The sequence below is a fragment of the Hyperolius riggenbachi genome, chromosome 1, assembly GCF_040937935.1.
Source record: "Hyperolius riggenbachi isolate aHypRig1 chromosome 1, aHypRig1.pri, whole genome shotgun sequence".
In the NCBI taxonomy this organism is placed as follows: domain Eukaryota; kingdom Metazoa; phylum Chordata; class Amphibia; order Anura; family Hyperoliidae; genus Hyperolius; species Hyperolius riggenbachi.
In genome coordinates, this window is record NC_090646.1 from 351,641,503 (window position 1) to 351,666,055 (window position 24,553).

Sequence of the window (24,553 nt, forward strand, 5' to 3'; positions counted from 1 at the left end):
TGGGGTGGAGGTTCACCTTCCAGCAGGACAAGGACCCTAAACATAAAGCCAGGGCAACAATGGAATGGTTTAAAACAAAACATATCATCCATGTGTTAGAATGGCCCAGTCAAAGTACAGATCTAAATCCAATTGAGAATCTGTGGCAAGATCTGAAAACTGCAGGCCACAAACGCTGTCTATCTAATCTGACTGAGCTGGAGCTGTTTTGCAAAGAAAAATGGGCAAGGATTTCAGCTTCTAGATGTACAAAGCTGGTAGAGACATACCCTAAAAGACTGGCAGCTGTAATTGCAACAAAAGGTGGTTCTACAAAGTTTTGACTCAGGGGGCTGAATAATTACGCACCCCCCTCTTTGCAGTTATTTATTTTTTAAAAATGTTTGGAATCATGTATGATTTTTGTTCCACTTCTCACGTGTACACCTCTTTGTATTGGTCTTTCACATGGAATTCCAATAACATTGATTCATGTTTGTGGCAGTAATATGACAAAATGTGGAAAACTTCAAGGGGGCCGAATACTTTTGCAAGCCATTGTATATATTCATCAATAACAGTTCTAAAGGTATACCATTTCTTGCCTACCTTAAACAAGGAAACATCCGATTGTTAATAAATATCAAAATTCTTTTTTAATAATCAGCACTTCAGACAACGCGTTTTGCGGCTCAAACCGCTTCCTCGGGTCAATTTAGGGTGCTACATAGTTTTTGGCCCCCAGGAGACTCAAAAAAACTCTATAGCACCCTAAATTGACCTGAGGAAGCGGTTTGAGATGGGAAACGCGTTGTCTGAAGTGTTGATTGTTAATAAATATCAAAATTCTTTTTTAATAATCGGATGTCTCCTTGTTTAAGGTAGGCAAGACATTTTTATATCTTTAACTATTATTGATGAATATATACACCTGATTTATCACCATGTCAGTAATGTTATTGTTACCTCTGCAGCGGGGAGCAGCGCAACCGCCGCTCCCGCATCTGACGCCACGGCGGATCCCGCCACAGCCTCTTGCTCATCCCTTCTCGGCAGGACAGGTCTCTCCAGGGTAGATCAGGTTAGAAGTGCGCACGCGCATACCCGGAGAGAGGACCTTTATGCATTGAGGAGGCGGGTCAGCTGACCAGCCGGTCAGCTGACAGCGCTGGTCTGACTCTCGCCTCTGATTGGCTGGGGCGAGTTGGCGGGAGCCGCGGGTATTACCCTTTGTATTTAAGACCCGGGCTGTCAGTAGATCGTTGTCTGCTGCTACTGAAACTTTGCGGTTAAGCTCTTAGACCTTAGTCAGTTCCCAGTGTGTTTGATCCGGCAGGACCCCGGGGATGCACACATAGCTAGGATTATTATTATTGATATTTCGTAATAGTAATTATTATATTATTATTCATTGTATGCCTTATTGTGTATGAACCTTGCCTGAACTTCTGACGATCCTTCTGCCTCTCGATTCTGTACTCTGCCTGTCTGTTTGTTGCCGACCTCGTCCCGACCTCGACTCTGACATTGCCTCCTGATTCTGTACTTCTGCCCATCTGTTTGTTACGGAAACCGGCCTGTTTATTCACTACGATTTTGCCTGACGTTTCTGTACCGCGACCTGACCGACCCGTTACCGACCCTGCTTGTACGACCTCGCTTACACCAGTGATAGTTCCTACCGCTAAGGGCTATCACATAGGAGTACTCCTGTGTTACTGTTAAATCACGTGTGATCACACTCTTAATAAAGTACTGACTATATTTCTGATTGAGCTCATTCTGGTCAGCAGAGACACCACTGATCATTGGGTGCCTCCTACTCTTACAAACTTTATCTACCACCCCACGGCATGGCAGGTGGAGTGAAGTTTTTCTTTAAGGAGCAGCGAACAATCGTCGAAAGACCGAGTGGGGACAGGATTTCCCCACATGCCTAGATGAGTGGTTGTCTCTAAGAGCAACCCACACCTGTGAGTATAAATTACAATAATCCCGTTTATCAACGATAATACACCAGAACGGGCTCCCGGTGTCCCTGTGTTTTTCTCCCTTGTTTTCTGGTTTCTATTTGTTGAAAATGAATTTTTGCTTTCATGTCCATACATTTTTGCACATATGCTCATTTACGCAAAATAAGCAAGTGAATTCTGTAAATGTAATTTCTTGTAACTTGCGAACATTACATGAAATCAAGATTAAATGTGGAATTGGAATAACATTCAAGATAAAAATTGCAAAAATGATGTGATATTTCACAAAAGCAAAATTATCCATTGCAATCAACAATAGTTTCAACAACCTTGGGCAACCTTTAGAATTGTGACAGAGTATCCACAATGCTAAATTACATTTGATCCCTAAAGTAGTACTTACAAAACCTTAATGATTAGTGTAGAAGCAAACCTGTGGGAAAAAACAATAAAGTTAGACCCTCTTCCACCCCACCACTGCTTTCCAGGACCCCTTCTTCTTCACGGCCATGATCCTATTCATGTATGACCACAGCCGCACTGTGCAGGTGCATGTATGGCCCGTGTCTGTGCAGCAGCACTAAGCCGATTGTGCAAAGAGGAAAAAGCCATGCAGAAGAGGCTCTGTGCTACTGTGCAGGCGCGGGAAGTAGTTGCAGCTGTGCTGAGACATGGACAGAACGTGGCCACATATTTAACAAGCTCTAGTCAAATACGTTTAGAAAGTCCCAGCACTGGATCACTGCGGTCAAGTAGAATGGAGGACGCCTCCTCTCCTCATTGCTAAAGCCCAACTAAAGCCAAAATTGAACATGGGAAATTCTATTATCAATACATTAGTATAATTAATGTAAAGAAGAAAAGTATCTTCCAGCTGTTAGGTGGGACAATTACCGGTAGGTGTTACCATGTGACACCTAAAGCAGGAAGAATAATACTACATTTCCCAGCATTCATGTATTACAGGGGAAGCCATGTGTATACTGAGAATAAGAAGGTGGAAGAAGTTACGGGAAGACAGTGTTTAGCAATTTTCAGACTTAAAATTATAAAAAAGAATAATAAAGAAATAAATGTTGAAAATATTCAAATAAATATGTATTTAAAAAAAAAACATGTGTGTGTGTGTGTGTGGGGGGGGGGGGGGGGCGATCAGACGCCACCAACAGAGAGCTCTGTTGATGGGGAGAAAAGGGGGGGGGATCACTTGTGTGCTGAGTTGTACGGCCCTGCAGCTATGCCTTAAAGCTGCAGTGGTCAATATCATGAAAAAGCTTCTTTAGGGGGAGGGGGGGGGTTAACACTGCGGTCCTCAAGTGATTAATCACTGTAAATAACCTGTGTATTCCTAGCTTGAGGGATTCATAGGGCTGCCTCCAAGTTATTTTGAATTGATCTGTTCATTCTGGGAACAGTTTTGAAGTGTTACAATAATCCTGTCTATGTGGAATAGCCCAGTGTAATGTGAAGCTTGGTTCTAGAAACCATATCGACTCAACATTGATTATAATACTGCAGAACTGAGAGTATTGACAAGATCTTACTAAATACAGTACATGCATGCGTACAGATAAGCATACCTCCTGTAAACCAAATTTTCTTACTATTGCAGCTTTGACCCAGATCCTCGAAGGCGATATACCTTCTGGACCTTCGTATGTGGTAGCTCGTTCCTTTGGCTGTCAATGTATGGCGTTCATCAAGCACAAGTTCAGCGTTATATAGCCTGCAAAACTGAATCCCAAGCAAAACTGTGAGTCCTATCTTTATCTATCTAAATACAATATTGACTATTGCATCTTATAGTTCAATTTGGTTAATTGCCGATTCCCCACCTTGAGGTCCTCTGTATATTTAAAAATTGTACCAAAACTCAAAATAATTTCTATCATCCATGCTATAACGGCAAAAAATATCAATCCTTGAGCATAGAAAAATCTTAAGTGTTATCTAGCAATTCTGCTGTACCTTCCTGGGAAAGCTGCCAGCTTGCCACCTCACCCTACACATGTGAATAACCTGCGAGATCATACATGACATCAAAACATATAGGAGTAAGTGGCTTTTATTCCGGTGGTGTGACTTCACCTTGTGAAATCGCCCCATTATTTGAAAAACTCAGTCCTACTAGATAGATTCACATATGTTAGGTAAACAATCAATAGGGCATGAATACATTTATTGAAATTAATCAAAAATATAAAATAACTCTTAGGGCTTAAACCCACTAGAGCGATTTTGTGAGTGTTTAGGAAGCGATTCAAACCACTAGCGATTTCCCTAAACGCTCAGCTAATGGTAATGAATGGGCCAAATTCCACTGGAGGAATTGCGATTACCAAAATCGTAAACGCAGGACATGCAGCTTTTTTAGCGTTAGCGTTTCTGCAATGTAAAGTATATAAATGCTAGCATAATCGCTCATCAAAACCTACACAGAGTGATTTTGCTAGCATTTTGAAATGACTACACACTGTAAAAACATTTAAATTAATTAAAGGACCAATCAGAGTTTTTATTATTATTTATTAAGTGCCAACATATTAATTAAGTGCCAACATATTCCGTGGTGCTGTACAAAGTAAGAAACGAACATGGGGTACATAATAATACAGACAATGGTGTGCACCAATATACAAGATACATAATTAGTGACAAAATACAAAGAATGATACAAAATACAAAATACAAAATTGGTAATGACAGTGATAAAAGTAACATGATAAGGAAAGGGTTCTTTACAGTAAGAGTGATTAAGATGTGGAATGCATTGCCACAGGAAGTCGTTATGGCAAACTCTATACCTGCATTTAAAGGGGGCTTAGATGCTTTCCTTGCGTTGAAAGACATCCATGGCTACAATTACTAGGTTATGCCTAATGATGTTGATCCAGGGATTTTATCTGATTGCCATCTGAAGTCAGGAAGGAATTTTTCCCTTTTGGGGCTAATTGGACCATGCCTTGTGGGGTTTTTTTCGCCTTCCTCTGGATCAACAGGGGTATGTGGGGGACGGGCTGGAGTTGTACTTTGTACTGGTTGAACTCGATGGACGTATGTCTTTTTTCAACCAAAATAACTATGTAACTATATAAATAAAATGTATAATGATTTCCAAGACACAAAAGGGGGAGAGAGCCCTGTCCTTGCGAGCTTACAATCTAAAGGGAATGGGGGGGGGGGGGTCAAGAGGAGGGGTAGTATACAACAAATATACAGAGGCAGTGTGTTTTAGGATACCTAGTAGGAGTGCAATTTGGTCTTAGGACAAAGGGAAGTGGCCTAAGGTAGCGCATATGCTTGTCGGAACAAATGAGTTTTTAGAGAGCGTTTAAAGGTAACAAAGGTTGGCGAGTGACAATGTGTTGTGGGGGGACATTCCAGAGGAGGGGTGAAGCGCGTGCAAAATCTTGTAAATGTGAGGAGGTAATTCTAGAGGAGGACAACAGAAGATCATGTGCAGATCTGAGATTGCGATTGGGTTTGTATCTGGAAATTAGTGAGGAGGAGAGAGACTGTGGAAAGCTTTGTAGGTTAGGGTTAGGAGTTTGAACTGGATCCTCTGGTTAATTGGCAGCCTGTGAAGAGCTTGACAGAGAGGGTCAGCAGAGGAAGATCGAGAAGAAAGATGGGCGACGGGGGAAGCCCATACAGGAAATCCAGTTCAGAACGGGATTACCTGTTGTACATAGGCGCCGGCGGCGATCAGAGACGCTGGGGGGATGCCGCAGGGAGGGGGGAATCATGTAGCTAGCACTAGGCTAGCTACATGATAGAAAAAAAATAGGGTAAAAAAATCAGAACGCCAGGGAGGTTAATATTTATTGTAACTTCAGGCAGAGAGGTGGACAGAGATGGTGGAAAAATGATTAGCTCTGTTTTACTCATATTAAGTTTTAAGAAGCGAGAGGACATGAAGGATATAGCAGACAAGCAGTCTGGAAAATGTTTGAGGAGGGAGTTAAGGTCTGGGGCCGAGAGGTACAGTTGTGTATCATCTGCATACAGGTGGTATTGAAACCCGAATTAGTTGATTAAGTCACCAAGACCATGCATGTAGAAGGAAAAGAGGAGGGGACCAAGGACAGAGCCTTGAGGAACCCCGACAGACAAAACATGAGAAGAAGAGATCTGATCTGAGTAGGAGACTGTGAAGGACCTTCCAGAGAGGTAGGAAGATAACCATGTGAGAGCAAGGCCCTTTGTTCCTACATTTGAAAATATTTGTAGGACTAAGGTGTGGTCGACAGTATCAAATGCTGATGACAGGTCAAGAAGGATGAGTATGGAAAATTGATCTTTGGATTTAGCTGTAAGAAGATCATTGGCCACTTTACTAAGGGCAGTTTCTGTAGAGTGGTTAGAGCGAAAGCCAGACTGGAACTGATCAAGTAGGGAGTTAGCAGATAAATAATGGCTTAATTCTGCATGTACAGTATATGGCGTTCAAGTAATTTGGATGCAAATGGAAGAAGTGACACTGGGCGGTAGTTGGCCAGTGTGGTAGGATCTAGAGATGTTTTTTTTTTTAAGTAGTGGTGTCACAACAGCCTTTTTGAGTGGGGACGGAAAGATGCCAGTGGAGAGGGACAGGTTAAATAGCGATGTTAGTGCAGGCATGAAAGATGAGGATAGCTGCGGAATGAAATGGGAGGGAATAGGATCCAAAGAACAGGTGGTTAGATGAGCTTTGGATATTATATAGGAGAGATTGTTCAGACAGTGCAGAGAAGGCAGTTAGAGAGCAGTCAATGGGCTTGATTCACAAAGCAGTGCTAACCTACTTAGCACGTCTAAAGTCTTTAGACATGCTAACCAGGGTGCTAAGTAGGTTAGCACCAGATTTCTCAATCAGATCGCGCGCAAAGTTTTGCACGTAAAGTTTTACCTGCGCTCTGTGTAGTGCGCGCATAAAGTTTTACGCGCATAAAGTTTTGCGCGCATAAAGTTTTGAGCGCAAAAAGCTCGTTTAGACGTGCTAAGGGGGTTTTCACAGGCGTGCTAACTTTTAGCACCACTTTGTGAATCAAGCCCAATGAGAGGTGTGGAGGTGGGATTTGAGGGCTGTATTTTGTCAATTTTATCAGTGAAGTATGTTGCAAATTCTTCAGCTGATAAGCAAGATGAAGGAGGAGGAGGAGGGGGGGGATGGAGAACGGAGTTGAAGCTGCTGAACAAGCGTTTTCGATTGTGGAAATGGGCAGATATTAGGGAAGAAAAATAGGACTGTTTTGCCACAGAGAGTGCATTTCTGAAGTTGTTCAAGGCTATTTTATATGAGATGAAGTCCTAACTTGTGTTACTTTTCCTCCAACGCCGTTCAGCTGCTATAGAGCATATTTTTAACTGTTAAGTGGCTTTGGTCATCCAGGGTTGTCGACTGACACGGTGCGGGCGGACATTGGCAAGAGGGGCGAAGTCATCCATGACTTTTGTAATGGAGCTGTTGTAGTGTATAGCGGCTGAGTCTGGGTCAGTGAAGGATTGTGTGAGGAGGGGTGCCAGGGCATCAGAGACAGATTGCATGTCTAGATTGCGATAGTTTCTGCGAGTATGTGAACGGGCTTGTGCCAGGGTGGTAGCAAAAGAGGAGAGAGAGAAGTTAAGTAGGTTATGGTCAGAGAGTAGTAGTGGATCATTAGTAAAGTCAGTGACAGAACAGAGACGAATGAATACGAGGTCGAGCGTATGGCCATCAGAGTCAAAAACGCTCATAGCTACACAATCGCTGGTAAAATGCTGACACTTTTTAAAATCGCTACCAAAATCACCAGAAAACGCTCATAAAATCGCTTACAAAACGCTCATACAAGTCGCTAGTGATTGCGATTTGTAGTGGGTTCCAGGCCTTAAAGGCTTTGTTCACACCACAAAACTAAGCCTAAGAGCAATACAATTTTCATATCACTTTTTGAAGGATTGGCACTTTTGCATGTTCATTCAAGCTGAATCACGCCAAAAATGCTACATTTTAAACAAATCACATTGCTGCTGTGGGAACACCCTTGAATGGTGACACTGCACTGGCACTTTGCAAATCGCAAGTGGATCACAATTTCTTTAGGTGTGAACCAGGAACATGTTTGCATTCCACAATGTAAGATTATACAATGAACACAAAAATGCCAGAAATATGCTATTTTTCCTTTAGGGCCTGTACACTACACGCAGATTCTGGATGCAGAAAATCTGACTCCAAAGAATGCCTGTGGGCCTGTTTCCACTAAACACTATTTTCAGATTTCTGCATCGTGCATAGTTTCCCATACAATGAACATGTTAGTGGAAACAAGCCCATAGGCATTCATTGGAGTCAGTTTTTCTGCATTCAGAATCTGATGCAAAAATCTGCAACATGCCATCCATAATTTTTCTGCAACAGAAAATTGCGTTTACTGCTCACTCTCAGTCTTTGGTGTGAGTTAGGTAAAAATGCAAGACTTGCTCCTGCAAGAAGGAGATCCAGTACCTAATTATGTCAATGGGAGTTAATACAGATCTGAGTTGTATACTCTGGTCTGAATGATAATGAGCATTACAGCAGAAACAGTGCATTACCTGCAGTTTCCTGTTCAGCGTGTTTGCTAATAATGTGGCATGCATATATTTTTGTGAGTATGACTGGGTTTTTTTTAATTGATTTAATTAGTGGATTTATGTACTTTGTAAGTGCTTTTGTTTTCCTCATGAGTTTTCATGTAATAAGATTTATTTATGCTTTAGTTTCAGCTGTCCTCCACAATCTCAAAACAGAACCAACAATAAGAATGTTTTATGTCACTGACCAGCAAAATGGAAATACATAGGCATAGAATAGAACTCTTTGGGTTTACATTAGATATCAGATACAAAAATGCCAGAAGTTTTGGACCAGATTTACTAAGGTATCATTGGGACCCTCAAGGATCCACAGCATGAGTACCATACATACCGCATACCCCTGTGTATTAGCCGCCACAGGGATAAGCTAGACACACGTACGCACGCATGCACGCACACACACACACCTGGCAGTGAGAGGGAAAATTATAACTTCCGGTAAATGTCCAAATTCAAAATTAATATAATGATGTGACGATTGTGTTAATGATTGAAAATACAATCAAAAGAGTGCAAAATCTTCATATTGCCCGAAAAATACAAGCAGCCCAGTTTCTTCAATTAGAGAAAATATCATTCAAAAAATGATTGAAGGGCAGACTATAAGGAAGCTAAGGGCTAAAAGAAGCCAGACTCGCCCAAAATCAACAAGACACAATCAGTGACATACACTTTTTTTTCCAGTAACAGCAAGAGAATGCAATGTACTAATATGTAGTTTAGGGAAAAAGGTTCCTTGTCAAGATGATTCAGCTGTTTGAGCTATCCATGTTCAAATATTACAAAACGCAAACAGAATGGTGAGAGTTAATGTGTACGAGTTTAGAAATACTGGCCATAACACAAGCATTCCAACAACAAAGCTACAAAGTACAAAGACTGAAACGGATTTCTCATGGAAATGGCCCTCAAGATGCACCAAAATGTACAGAGCAGTGACATTCATACATACATACATACTTACAGTACATACAGGTGAGCTTAATACAATTCCTGTAGTGAGTATATAGGTTTGGTCAATAAACTGTGCCGTAATAGGGTCAGCATGCCTCTGCATATACTCAGCACTAAGACCTGACCATGAGACATGTGAATGATTGAATATACTTTGAACAGAAATGTTAGGTTGTCCCTCATTTTACATAGACATGGAAAGATTGCATAAAAAGATTGTATCATTACTGGGCACCTTAAAGAGAAACCGTGACCAAGAGGTTTTGGTGAACTTCATCCCAATCAGTAGCTGATACCCCCTTTTACTTGAGAAATCTCTTCACAAACTGATCATCAAGGGGCTCTGTATGGCTGATATTGTGGTGAAACCCCTCCCACAGGAAACTCTGAGGACCATGGTCCTGGCAGTTTCCTGTCTGTGAACCTTGTTGCATTGTGGGAAATAGCTGGTTACAACTGTTTATAACTGCCAAAAAAGCAAGCAGCAGCTACATCACCTGCCAGTAGTAAAAATGTCACCATGTGATAAATGTCAGAATGTAAATTTTAAAATATTTTACAATGAGCCAACACTGACTAAATCATTTATACATAATTATTGTAAAAATGAAGCACTTTTTTTTATTTCATTATATTCATTGGAGTTCTTTAAGAGGTGGGGGATATCATCGTCAAGAAAGATGGCAAGAGATGATTGTGATAGAGTTTTATTTAGATGATTAGAAGTAGAGTGAAAGAAAATTGGACAGAGCTATTAAATGCTTTCTTTGCTTTTGTCTTCACAAGGTAAACATCGCTGTTGCAAATTACAGATGCAGAAGGGTCTGATTCTTCCAATTGTAATATTAAATACTTAAAACACCACTATTGCGAAAATCTTAACATTTAAAATACTTGTAAACACATACAAATAAGAAGTATGTTTCTTCCAGAGTAAAATGAACCATAAATTACTTTTTTCCTAAGTTGCTGTCACTTACAGTAAGTAGTAGAAATCTGACATTACCGATGGGTTTTGGGCTAGTCCATTTCTCCATAGGGGATTCTTAGCATGGCCTTTATTCTTTATAAAGACACTCCTTTAAAAAGATTTATAAAAAGATGCTGGCCAGCCTCCGTGTTCGCTGCACACTTTTTTGGCAGTTGGACGGAGCAACTGCCATTTACTAAGTGCTTTTATAAATAAAGAAAACCCTGATAATCCCCTATGAGGGGATGGACTAGCCCAAAACCTGTAGGTAATGTCAGATTTCTACTACTTACTGTAAGAGACAGCAACATGGGGGAAAAGTAATTTATGGCTCATTTTACTCGGGAAGAAACTTACTTCTTATCTGTATATGTTTACATATATTTTAAATTTTAAGATTTTTGCGACAGTGGTCCTTTAACGCAGGAAGAAGTGAAGGCAAGAAAATATGAAATAAAAAACGGATAAGGCACCTGGCCAGGATGACATACATCCTCGGGTTCTAAGGGGATTAAGTGCAGTTATTGTTAAAACCCCTTTATCGTATCTGTCGTGACTCTTTCAACAGGCAAAGTACCAATAGATTAGGGTACAGCCCATGTTTTCCCATTATTTAAGAAGGGCAAAAAATCAGATCCGGGAAATTGTAGACATGTAAGCTTAACGTCAGTTGTGTGCAAGCAATTTGAGGGGTTACTAAGCGATACCATACAAAACTTTATAGCAGAAAATAATCTTATTTCACAGGATCAGCATGGGTTTACTAAGGACAGGTCCTGTTTGACTAGCATGCTCAGCTTTTATGAGGTAGCGAACGCTAGTGTGGATATTGAGAATCCTGTAGATGTGATATACAGTACTTGGACTTTGCAAAGGCCTTCAACACTGTTCCCCACAAAAGTCTGGTGAAAAAGTTGAGTATGCAAGGACTGGAAAGAGTCTGTGTGCATGGATAGGGAACTGGCTAATGGACAGAAAACAAAGAGTTGTGGTCAATGGATCATATTCAAAATGGGTGACTGTTAGCAGTGGGGTCCCACAGGGGTCAGTACTGGGTCCACTGCTCTTAGAAATTATTTATTAATGACCTAGTAGATGAAGTAGAAAGCAATATTGCTATTTTTGCAGACCATCTAAAATTGTGTAGAATCATCAACTCTCAGGAGAATAGTGACACATTGCTACAGGATCTGGATAGGATGGCTATATGGGCACATAAAAGGCAGATGAAATTCAATGTTGAAAAATGTCATGCATTTTGGTCGTACCAATGGTCTAGCACCATACAAAATAAGTGGGATACAGATGTGGACATCAAATTTGGAGAAAGACTTTGGAGTACTCATTGACAAGTTAAATAATCATATTCAATGCCAAACCGCTGCAGCTAAAACAAGTAAAATTTTGGGATGCATTAAAAGGGAAATAAAAACTTGGAATGCTAGCATAATTTGTCCCTGTTTAACTCTCTAGTAAGGCCACATCTGGAATATGGAATTCAGTTCTGGGCACCGCATTACAGGAAAGATATTGCAGTTTTAGAGCAGGTGCAGAGACAAGCAACAACATTGATATGGGGATGGAAGGTCTCACTTACCAAGAAAGGTTAGATAAACTGGGCTTATTTAGTCTGGAGAAAAGACACCTTAGAGGAGATCTAATTAACATATAAAAATACATCAGAGGGCAATATAAAAGCTTGGTGGATTCATTGTTTTGTCCCTAGGCTGCTACAAAAGACTAGGGGACATGATCTGTGCATGGAGGAAAAAGGTTTTAGCCATTTATTTAGATAAGGGTTCTTTACAGTAAGAGTAATTCAAGGATACAATTCAAAATCCTGACACTTGCCTACAAAACACTTTACAACCTAGCTCCTTCTTATCTAAATAAACTTATTTCCAGATACCACCCTACACCCAATCTCTGCTCTTCTAATGATATTCTCCTGTCTTTCTCTCTGGTCACCTCTTCTCACTACAAGACTATTGTAGATGCTATTGTATTGTAGATTGTTTTGATCATCTCCTCTCCTCTGAAACACCCTCCCTCAACACATCCGCCATTCACCCACACTTACCCTTTTTAGGTGCAAGCTGAAAACTTACCTCCTCAGGCAAGCATACTCTCTCTCTCTCAGGACCTTCTGGCAACTAACCACCATTTTGCCATCTCATACAAAGCTTCCCTTCACCTACTGTACTATCCCTTAAACGTTTAGACTGTAAGGCCTATTGGCCAGGGCTCTCCTCCCCTTTTGTCTCACAATGATGTGTAATGTGTGTGCATATCTTCTACCATTATGTAAAAATCTATCATTGATTTGTTCACTGCATTTGTTATAATCCATCATTGCCTATACTGTTAACTGTAACTGTATTGTTGATATTGTATTGTTATGCCTCATATTCTGTTGTACAACACCAAGGAAGATGATGGCGCTATATAAATCAATAATAATAGGACATATGGGTGGACTTAAGAAGGACCTAAATCTTGGATAAGACAACTTCTCAATTATTAGCCAATTTTAGGTACAAAAATTACAACGTACTGTATCTGTCAGTATTTGCAGTAAACTAGCAAATGAAAGCAACCAGCCACTGATCAGCTATCATTGATCAAAATAATTTTATACTGCAGCTACAACTTCCCGGGTGAGGGAATATTTGCAGGTTAGGAACATTTTACACATAACCATACTCTGGAGCAAGGAAGGATTGTACCTTAGTTATGATGTGCTAGTGAAACTGAATGGATTTGGTAATGTTTTGGATTTGATAAAAGAAGAAAAGATTACAGTTAATAGTATGACTCCAAGGCAGACAATTTGCTTTACAAAAGGAATGACAGTATTATAAATAAAGAGATGTCAGAGAATAAAACGGAGATTCAAGGGGAAAGATTATGTAGTTCTGTTCGATCCAGGATGAGTTTTCAATCCAAAATGACTATCAGGACTGAGATGGAATGCACAGAAACATCTGGGTGTCATCATCAGTGTATAAATGATAATAAACACCAAAAAAAATACGTTTTGCTTTGTATCATTAATGTTAAAAGAATATAACCTTTATATCAAACAATCTATTTATGCTTATGATGCTTATAAGCTTACAGAGCCAACCTAACTGGATGAGACAATCACATAATGCAGCCTTTAAAAAGAGACTGAAGCCTTGAAAATTACCTGTTTTTATTAGCCAGTCCTTTTCAGCATTAATGGCATAGATAAAACGCTGCATTCCTGCGGCTAAATAAGGCCTTAATCACCCCAAAATCCCTGGGGCAAATTGTGGGGCTCCTTCCTGTTAGAGGCAGAGCTTTGTGCAGTAGCTCTGCCTCTATTTGCGTCAATCCCCGCGGGTCGCCGCCTCCTCTTGCCTCTCTCAGTCTTCTTTCACTGAGAGGGGCGGGGAGAGGCGGAGATTCGCGGGGATTGAACGACTGGAGGCAGAGCTACTGCCCAAAGCTCTGCCTCCCTGGGGCAACAAAATCCATGATTTTGTAAGTCGTGGAATTTTGCCATGAGATTTTGGGGTGATAAAGGCTTCATTTAGCCACGGGAATGCAGCGTTTTAACTATGCCATTAATGCTGAAAAGGACTGGCTAATAAAAACAGGTAATTTTCGAGGCTTCTGAGTCTCTTTAAGACCCATATATATATATATGGTTGCCTATGTTTTTTGGCTTGGGATATTGCTGACGTAATATACACACTAGATTTATGCTGCTATTAATGATTGTTACTTGGGAACAACTTTTTAGTTTCATAGTATACTATGTTCAAGAAATCTGGGAGGGCAACAGGGCACCTCCAGTAGAAAAAACAAACAAACATTATTCTTGCAGGTTTAAAAAGAGTAACACTGAGGCATAAAACACACTGAGGGAGAGAGACACAAGTCAAGTGCGGAGGTTGACAGCCGCTTTGCACTATGTTCCATAGCATTTGACTGAGACACCAGGCTGCTGGTTCATACACCTGTCTGAACCAGCCCAGTAAAAAGTAGTTGTGGAAGGAGAGGTGGTGTTTTTGTACTGTGATCATTTTTGGGGGATATTGAGGAGATTTTGTTAGGAGGAATGTTGGCTATGTTAATATTAAGTATGCGGAGGAGGAGAACTCCATGCAGTCGCACAGTTTTTGGGTTTATCCCATTGCAGGAGAGAGGCCTAGCAAGTGAAAGCTTATCTTCCTATAAGAAGACTTGTGACATCATCTGGAGATGATCCTCAAGTAGACCCAGATATCTAATTCCACTGTGAGTAAATGTATTTTTTAAATTAAACTATCATGCTGTTGTATACATTTTTAATGTAACATCTATATGTATTTTTTATTATTATTACCTGTTTTGTCTTCACATCTTTAGATTTGATCCATTGCTGGGGATATGTTATGCCCTCAAGAACAGGACACTGGTTTCAGGTGAGTACTTTCTCCCCAGAGACATTTATTCATTCTAAATTTAATGTGTGTAATATTTTATTAAATTATTTAATGTATAACATGCAATTAATGCTGTTGGTCATGAACTCCAAATCATGATCAAGGCCGGTTCTTGCATGCGGCAATGTGAACCGCAGGCTTCAATTGCAGCGGCAATTAGAAAGCAATTAGAGGGCAGTATCTGGCAAATAAGCACAGCATAGTGCAGAGCAGAGGCTGGGCCCTTAGAAAAAAACTCTGTCTGCACTCACAATTGTTCCAATGACTGCATGTGGACAGCCAAATAAGGTATTAGACAAAGGTTAAAAGGTTTTTGATTGTCCCTAGACTGCCTACTCCGCTTTCAGGAGACATTCATTATCTGACTGTCTGAAAAGAGGGTGACCGCTTCAGTGAAAGGCAATCTGTACTGTGTGCACAGGGCTTGGTGAAATCCGCTGCTTGCGTGGCTTAAATACAGGGAACACACTTATTAGAATCACATGCGTTTTGTCCAGAGCAGAATGTTGTATAATGTAAGGCTAGGTTCACAGTGTGGGTTGTGATCCCTGTAATTGCAGAAACCCAACATAATGGAAAGGTCATTACCACACATTATCCATTTGTTACATTACATGCAGTGAAGTATGCAGTCAATAAAAAGTATGCTTCACTTTAATGGTTAATATGCCTGTTTAGTGGTAATGCACTGCATACACTGAACGTCACATTGCAGTGTGACATTCTGCATTTCAATGCATCCAAAATGCTGCACTGCAATGCCCCACTACAGATATAGCCTAAAGCTTGATTTTCCATTTGTGGTGGATCTGGTCCGCACAGAGTGTGGTATATACTGTATATACACAGTATACTGTATATTGCATAATGTTACGCCACACCATTCTTTTGGCCTCTCTCTAGTAATATTACTCTTTCCTAGTAAAACAAGAGCATGTTGATTATTGTCCCACAGTCATAACAAAAGATAAATAACAATAAATATGTATTGTTTCCGAGTGTATTCTATATTGTTATATTGTGTTTAAATGATAATATTTTTATGACTGTTGTGAAATTATTTGCACAGTAGTAAGAATACAATAATGTCAGTGAGTGTAATAAACGCACAAACAACTTTATGAACTTCCAAAACATTTATTACAAAGAATTTCATCTTATTGCCATACAGGAACATAACATTTAGAACAAATAGCAATCAATACACTTCAAATTTCTATATGCGTTGCTCACTAGGTTGTTGTCACATTGTGCCAAAAACAAACTTTTCCCAACTGACACCAGATAATTCTGCAAATTTCAGTCCAGGTTAGCAGGGTCAATCATGTACTCCAGGTGTGTGTGTGTGCGCGTGCGTGCGTGCATGTGTGTGCGCGTGCGTGTGTGTGTGTGTTTTTAAAGCAAATCTAGTTTTGTTAGAATTTTGTTATTACAGGACCACTACGAGGAAAATGTGTAAAATGTAGATTGCATGTGTACATACAGTATAAGAGGTACGGTTGTCCTAGAGCAATTTGTACTGTATATGACATATTCCTGATGTAGCTGTCACTTATAGTAAGTATTATTAATGTGACATCTCTGCATCTCTTATCAACAGGTTTGTGACTAGTACAGTATATCTCCTCATGAGGGATATGCAAGGTTTCCTTTTATCAATAGTGATGGAAGAGCCCAGCGCTAAATAAAACTAAAGATCCTGCATGTTCACAACGAAACAATAGTCACAATACCTGCTATATATCCACATGATAAGTAATGTGAACAGTTTACTCACGGCCAGCAGGAATACTGAGTGAGGAGCCTGGATAAGTCTGGATCAGCGCAGAAGAGACCACGCACGTAAAGAAAGTTTGCTGCCGTCTGTTAGTTTCAAACACGGCAACCAGATATAACGTCAATCCTTCTGCGCTCCACGCTGCGCTCCAAGGGCCGTCGGCTAAAGCTTCCTGGACGCGAGGGGCGAGAGAACACAAGAACCAATAGTGCAGACTGCGCCCATAGTTGAAAGACTGCGCAATACACATGTACACTTACTGGAAAGCTTGTTGTTTAATAGCACATCAAGGTTAATACAATTCCCAATCCGGATTTTGGCTGTTGCCTTCATCAGGGGATAATACATACAATGACAATCTTTCCTTTTTATATACCAATAGCTCCTCCCCTTCCTATGCTCAATAGCCGACAGTATGGAGGGGGGGGGGGAGTGTACAAACCACTCTAATAGCGTACAAATACTATGTAAAATTAATACAAAATTATGTAAAATAAATAAAAAATTATGCAAAGTTATACAATAAATACAAAATTATGCAGTTATAAAAAGATACAATATGAAAATAATAAGTAAATTAGACCTTCACATACAGTTATCTGAACCAATATAAAAATTCACAGCATATTGAGAACAAGGACAAATTACATCATTAACCACTTAAGCCCACAGGGTTGAGACTTTTTTGCATCTGATCAACTTTCACCTCCCATTCATTTGCCAATAACTTTATCACTACTCATCACAATGAATTGATCTAGATCTTGTTTTTTCCACCACCAATTAGGCTTTCTGTGGGTGATATATTTTGCTGAGAATTAATTTATTCTAAATCAATTTTAACAGGAATATTAAGAAATAAATGGAAAAAAATCATTATTTCTCAGCTTTTGGTCATTATAGTTTGAAATTAATACATGCTACCATAATTAAAACCCATGTGCTTTATTTGCCAATTTGTCCCACTTATTACACCATTTAAATTATGTCCCTATCACAATGTATGACGCAGATATTTTATTTTCCGCCGCGCGGCTTCCGCCGCGCGGATAAATGATGGAATTATGCCTGGGATTGTGGGGAATGAGGAGGAAGCCACCGCAGCGCCGGCATGGCGGCTGTCTCCGCATCTCAGCCAGCGGCTTTCGCCGCATGGTCGCATGGTGGAACTTTGCCTGCTCCTTCAGTAGCACATAGACTGAGGTTTACGCGTGAGCGCGAGCGCACAGAATGGATCTTTATGCAAGCAGAAGGGGAGTCAGCTGATCAGCCGGTCAGCTGACTCCAGCACTGATCCTGATTGGCTGAGTGACTGGGGCGGTGCTTAGGAGCGCTCCCAGTATATATAGAACAGGCCTGTCATTTGTTCCTCGTCTGCTGTTGCATATGCTACGTGTTAGCACTCAGACCCATAGTCAGATCCGAAAGTGTGCCTAGAACCAGCAGGAGCTGGGTATCCACACTTAGACAGATTCTGTTGATAGCTTAAAGTACTAACTGAATTGTATTATTTGTTATGACCCTCTGCTAGCCTTGACTATTCTTCTGTCTTGTGATTCTGTGCCTTTGCCTATCTGATCCAGTTGCTGACTTGGCTATCCCTCGCTCTGATTCTGTCTTCCGCCTTTGTACCGTATCTGCCTGTGTGTTGCCGAACCTGCTTGTCTGACTCTTCTGCCCTCACCAGGGAGCTAGTCCTGGTGAGGGGCTCTCAGTTTAGAAATCACCTGCTCCTCAGGTTGATAGCTGCAGTATAGTCTGAATCACCTGCTCCTTAGGTTGATAGCTGCAGTATAGTCTGAATCACCTGCTCCTCAGGTAGATAGCTGCAGTATAGTCTGAATCCCCTGCTCCTCAGGTTGATAGCTGCAGTACAGTCTTAATCACCTGCTCCTCAGGTGACTAGCTATCATTAAATGCTGTCTGCATCTCCTGCCCCTCAGGGGATCACCTGTTGCAGTACAGTCTGAATCAATCGCTCCTCGAGTGATCTCGCTACATTGTCTTACTGTGCATCACCCGCTCCTCGGGTGAACCTATCATTACTCCTCTGAGTCTCCAGCTTGCTGGAATACTGATTACTGTGTTGATTAGAGATAGCCCCTTCACCAGCTCCTCTGGACAGTGGGTATCTCCATTTTTATTTACTGTTGCACCAAACACCATCTTACATCTTTGTATCCTGTGTGTCTTGCTATACTTGTGTTATTGGTGATTCTGCAGATCACCACATAATCAGGTATAACATCTGTATTATTGGTGACACTGCAGATCACCAATAATCAGAAAATCTGTTCTGGCTGACACCGATCGTTACAGAAATAAAGGTGCATTTTTTCAATTTGCATCCATCACGATTTAAAAGCCCATAATTTAATAAATTATATTGATATACTCCTTTGACATGCATATTTAAAAAGTTCAGACCCTTAGGTAACTATTAATATTTTTATTTTATTATTATTATTGTAATTTTTTTTTTTTATTAAAACTTTTATTTGGGTATTTTTTTTTGTTGGAGGTAAACAGCTAATTTTAAATGTTAAAAAATGCATTTATATAATGTAAAGTGCTTTTGGGTGTAGTTTTACTATTTGGCTACAAGATGGCCACAGTCAAAAAGTCCTGGGAGCGATCGATCTCGCTCCCAGGAAGAATGAAGACCAGGAACTTTTTGAGCTCAGAAAAGTCTCTGAAGAGACGCTGTCGGCTTTTCTCCGGGGGGGGGGGGGGGGGGGTCCGATCAGTGAAAGGGATCTATAATCCCTTTCATTGATCGCTTGGCTAACGCGGCCAGCGGCGGGAGCGCGCACGGGGGCCCCGCTGGAGCGCGCGCAGCCTAACAGGACAAGAATTTTCGTCTAGTTAGGCTTAAGTGGTTAATATTCTAAAACAAGCCTCATTCATCCCTAATAAAACAGTTTAAGTCAATTTGTGCAATCTCAAATGACTTCCCATTCGCATGGGACACAAAATTAGTGACCCTAGTACCACCATATTGACATATTTTACAGAGCTTCCTTTGTTTACACGGATAAAAACCTTTCAAAAAGGGGAACATTAATGGTCTGTTAATTCACACACATTTAGTAATTAACTTATTGCTCATATTGGGGGGCCTCCTATCGATAATGCAGGGTTTCTTAGGAAGCTGTGGACCAATAACCGGATCTTTACGCAAGATGCCCCAATTCTTAGAAATAATGTTTAACTGTATGGCGATTCCTTGAGAAAGTGGTAATAAATGGGAGATCACATTTTTCATCATATTGATTTGGTATCTTAACCTTCTTGCATAATTTTGTATTTATTTTACATCATTTTGTATTCATTTTACATATTTGTATGCTATTAGAGTGGTTTAAGAAAAGGTGGGGGGAAAGGCTGCGCATCCCTAAACACATGTTGCAATCGAATGGTTAATTACACAGGCATACACCGCCTCTATCAGACTGAAAAATGCATGCCCTGCATCCAAGACAAATGCTAACATTTATTAAGCTAGGAGGAACTTTAGCTTCCAATATGGTTTGCATGCAAAGTATATTATACTAGACACTTGCGCCACGGTGAGGCAAACCTCCAGGCAAGTGACCTAACCTAAATTTAAAACCTTGGGAGCAGCTAAGCAAAAAAAAAATTGTGTAACTTACATTTTGTTGAACAACGAGGAGAATGCCAGCGCATACCTCTAAGGCTGCATCTGAAATGACCACCAGCTTAGTGTGCAGCACCTAAATAGATATTCTGCACACTTTGCATTCAATTAAGATGCAAATCATATGCAAATCTGCTACTACTTATCATGCAAACGGGAAACTCAGGAGGAGGGGCTGGGAGCAGCTAACCTAATAGTTACATAGTTACAAAGTTAAGAAAAGGTGGGGGGAAAGGCTGAGCATCCCTAAACACATGTTGCAATCGAATGGTTAATTACACAGGCATACACCGCCTCTTTCAGACTGAAAAATGCATGCCCTGCATCCAAGACAAATGCTAACATTTATTAAGCTAGGAGGAACTTTAGCTTCCAATATGGTTTGCATGCAAAGTATATTATACTAGACACTTGCACCACGGTGAGGCAAACCTCCGGGCAAGTGACCTAACCTAAATTTAAAACATTGGGAGCAGCTAAGCAAAAAAATGCGTAACTTACATTTTGTTGAACAGCGAGGAGAACGCCAGCGCATACCACTAAGGCTGCATCGGAAATGACCGCCAGCTCAGTGTGCAGCACCTAAATGGATTTTCTGCACACTTTGCATTCAATTCAGATGCAAATCATATGCAAATCTGCTACTACTTATCATGCAAACGGGAAACTCAGGAGGAAGGGCTGGGAGCAGCTAACCTAATAGTTACATAGTTACAAAGTTAAGAAAAGATGGGGGGAAAGGCTGCGCATCCCTAAACACATGTTGCAATCGAATGGTTAATCGCACAGGCATACACCGCCTCTATCAGACTAAAAAATGCATGCCCTGCATCCAAGATAAATTCTAACATTTATTAAGCTAGGAGGAACTTTAGCTTCCAATATGGTTTGCATGCAAACTATATTATACTAGTCACTTGCACCATGGTGAGGCAAACCTCCGGGAAAGTGACCTAACCTAAATTTAAAACCTTGGGAGCAGCTAAGCAAAAAAAAATGCGTAACTTACATTTTGTTGAACAGCGAGGAGAACGCCAGCGCATACCACTAAGGCTGCATCTGAAATGACCACCAGCTCAGTGTGCAGCACCTAAATGGATTTTCTGCACACTTTGCATTCAATTCAGATGCAAATCATATGCAAATCTGCTACTACTTATAATGCAAACGGGAAACTCAGGAGGAGGGGCTGGGAGCAGCTAACCTAATAGTTACATAGTTACAAAGTTAAGAAAAGATGGGGGGAAAGGCTGCGCATCCCTAAACACATGTTGCAATCGAATGGTTAATCGCACAGGCATACACCGCCTCTATCAGACTGAAAAATGCATGCCCTGCATCCAAGACAAATGCTAACATTTATTACTTTGCATGCAAACCATATCGGAAGCTAAAGTTCCTCCTAGCTTAATAAATGTTAGCATTTGTCTTGGATGCAGGGCACGCATTTTTCAGTCTGATAGAGGCGGTGTATGCCTGTGCGATTAACCATTCCATTGCAACATGTGTTTAGGGATGCGCAGCCTTTCCCCCCACCTTTTCTTAACTTTGTAACTATGTTACTATTAGGTTAGCTGCTCCCAGACCCTCCTCCTGAGTTTCCCGTTTGCATGATAAGTAGTAGCAGATTTGCATATGATTTGCATCTGAATTGAATGCAAAGTGTGCAGAATATCTATTTAGGTGCTGCACACTCAGCTGGTGGTCATTTCAGATGCAGCCTTAGTGGTATGCGCTGGCGTTCTCCTCGCTATTAGAGTGGTTTGTCCACTCCCCCACTCCGTACTATCGGCTATTAATAGAGTATAGGAAGGGGAGGAGCTATTTGTATATAAAAAAGAAAGATTGTCATTGTATGTATTATCCCCTGATGAAGGCAACAGCCAAAATCCGGATTGGGAATTGTATTAACCTTGATGTGCTATTAAACAACAAGCTTTCCAGTAAGTGTACATGTGTATTGCGCAGTCTTTCAACTATGGGCGCAGTCTGCACTATTGGTTTTTGTATTCTCTCGCCCCTCGCGTCCAGGAAGCTTTAGCCGATGGCCCATACGTCATATCCGGTTGCCGTGTTTGGAACTAACAGGCAGAAGCGAACTTTGTTCATGTGATTGGTCTTTTCCGCACTGATCCAGACTAATCCAGGCTCCTCACTGAGTATTCCTGCTGGCCGTGAGTAAACTCTTCACATTACTTATCATGTGAATATCACAGCAGCAGGTATTGTGAGTATTGTTTTAGTTGTGAACATGCAGGATCTTTACCTTTATTTAGCGCTGGCATCACTATTGAATCTCCATTAATACAGGGCATTGGGACTGGCCTTGAAAAGCCCTGAGCAGCTTGTCTTAAATGTGCGCCGCCTCCTTTTGTGTAAGGTTTCCTTTTATGCTTCTAGACAGCACTCCTCAACTTCGAACTATAGAAGATGTTGAATGTCCTTTCTAGAAGCATGTACTGTATCCTGGCTTCTGAACTGTCCCACTGTTTTGCAGGGAGTGTTTTTGAAAATAAAGACAACCTTGACAATCCACCATGAGGATATGAACTAGTCCAAAGATGAGATTCATGGCTGTCAGGTAATCTTTTCTATTATAATACCTTCTGTATTGACAACTACATAGGAAGAAATTAATTTACAGTACAAGTACTATGAGATAAATGTATGTGTATAAATGCATTTGTATGGTAAATGTCATGTTACTGTTTTTGTTTTGTTTTGTTTTTTATAGTGGTTCTATAAAGAACATCTCCGAATTTCTCATACCCAGAAAATAAAATAATGTACTAGTAATATGGTCCTACTTCTGACACCACATAAGAAGCCTTGGCACTCCCATCCTCTCTGCTGACCTACACAGTCCCCACATCATCAACCCCAGTTTGGTAACTATTTGGTGTTTATTACTCATTCTATTGTGCAGCGGTGCACTGACTCCTATTTACCCATTGATGTCAGTTTGGTGAGTGTCCCGCTCAACACAAAGACACACATGCACATAATTACTCGCCACACTGTTTACATTTCTCTTATGTATTCATGGGCACTTTCCCTCTATGTATTGCACAATCATCATGTGGGTTTGTAGCTTGTTGATTATTGACTTCTGGCGCTATGGAATATACTGTTTAACTATTAAATGATGTAGTAATATAGAGCCGGGAATCAGGTCCTAGCTTGTATTGGGGGAGAACACTTCTCCTGTCTACAGGCTGTGTTGGTTAGGACTTGTATATCCCCCCCCCCCCCCCCCTTGCCATTTCCCCATTTTGCTATATATCTGTGCTGTCCTTTACTGCCAGAACTTTATAGCTTCCAGGCTTAAGTTGTCTGCACATTCCTGTACACTTGTTCCTTGGCCCTGTACCTGCTTAACTGTTGCTGAACCTGTTAGCCTGTCCTAACTCTGCTAGTCGTCTGATCCTTTTGTAACTTGCTGATATCTGCTAATCTGTTGCTGGCCCTGGTATTCTGTCCTCACTCTGCTATGGCCTGCTCCCTAAATGCCATGCTACTTATATATATATCTGTATGTTGTATATGTTTGTATATATCTCCTGTATATTGCCTTGTAAATAGTTAGATACTGTAGTTAGTCAGGGTATTGCTTGAGTGTGTATTCACTGCATGTCCTGGTTTGTGGGTGATTCTCTGTATATAGTGTGCAGTGCATATGGTTGAATTTAATTTGCATTTGTTTTTTGTGTGCACAATCTGGTTTTGTAATAAACACTTTATTGCACCTGGTGTCTGTGTTAGTATTCCTGCAAACTGTGGTCATCTCCTTTTCCTCTATTCAGGCTTGTGGCAGTTTATGCAAATTATACGTAACATCTGTATCTTGTTTTTTATATTCCTTGTGAGTTCACATGTTGAGGTTTTTTAATAGTAATAGCCAACATGATTTGGGTAAAAAAAACAAACTAGATGACTTTTAAATCAAATGTGGTACAATATTGACTACAGTCTGAGTTCTTGTTACAAGAGATTTAGTTTATTCTTAAAGAGGAGCTGTTAGGTATAGGGTCTCAGAGAAAAAAAACACATATATCAGTAGCTAAATATTGGCTCTACTTACATTACATATGCATTTCACTGTCCACATTTGGATTTCACAGAATTTTTATATAGTATTTGCAGAGAATGATGCTCCTGACAGCCCATGGCAGGTTCCATGTTTGTCTG

The 24,553-nt window shown here is 40.6% G+C and overlaps 1 protein-coding gene and 1 long non-coding RNA gene across 3 annotated transcripts in view; both read left to right on the forward strand.

Annotated features, from left to right (window-relative positions):
- SLC5A5 (solute carrier family 5 member 5) overlaps positions 1–24,553 on the forward strand; it is a 305,199-nt gene that overhangs the window by 146,677 nt on the left and 133,969 nt on the right. For both annotated transcript variants that reach the window (XM_068234114.1, XM_068234113.1), the window contains exon 7: positions 3,565–3,705. In XM_068234114.1, the coding sequence (XP_068090215.1) occupies positions 3,565–3,705 (141 nt within the window). The remainder of the gene's footprint in view (positions 1–3,564; positions 3,706–24,553) is intronic.
- Positions 14,854–23,308, forward strand: LOC137513218 (uncharacterized). The gene is made up of 3 exons (XR_011020523.1): positions 14,854–14,909; positions 22,863–22,946; positions 23,100–23,308. It is a non-coding gene; the product is annotated as an uncharacterized lncRNA (long non-coding RNA).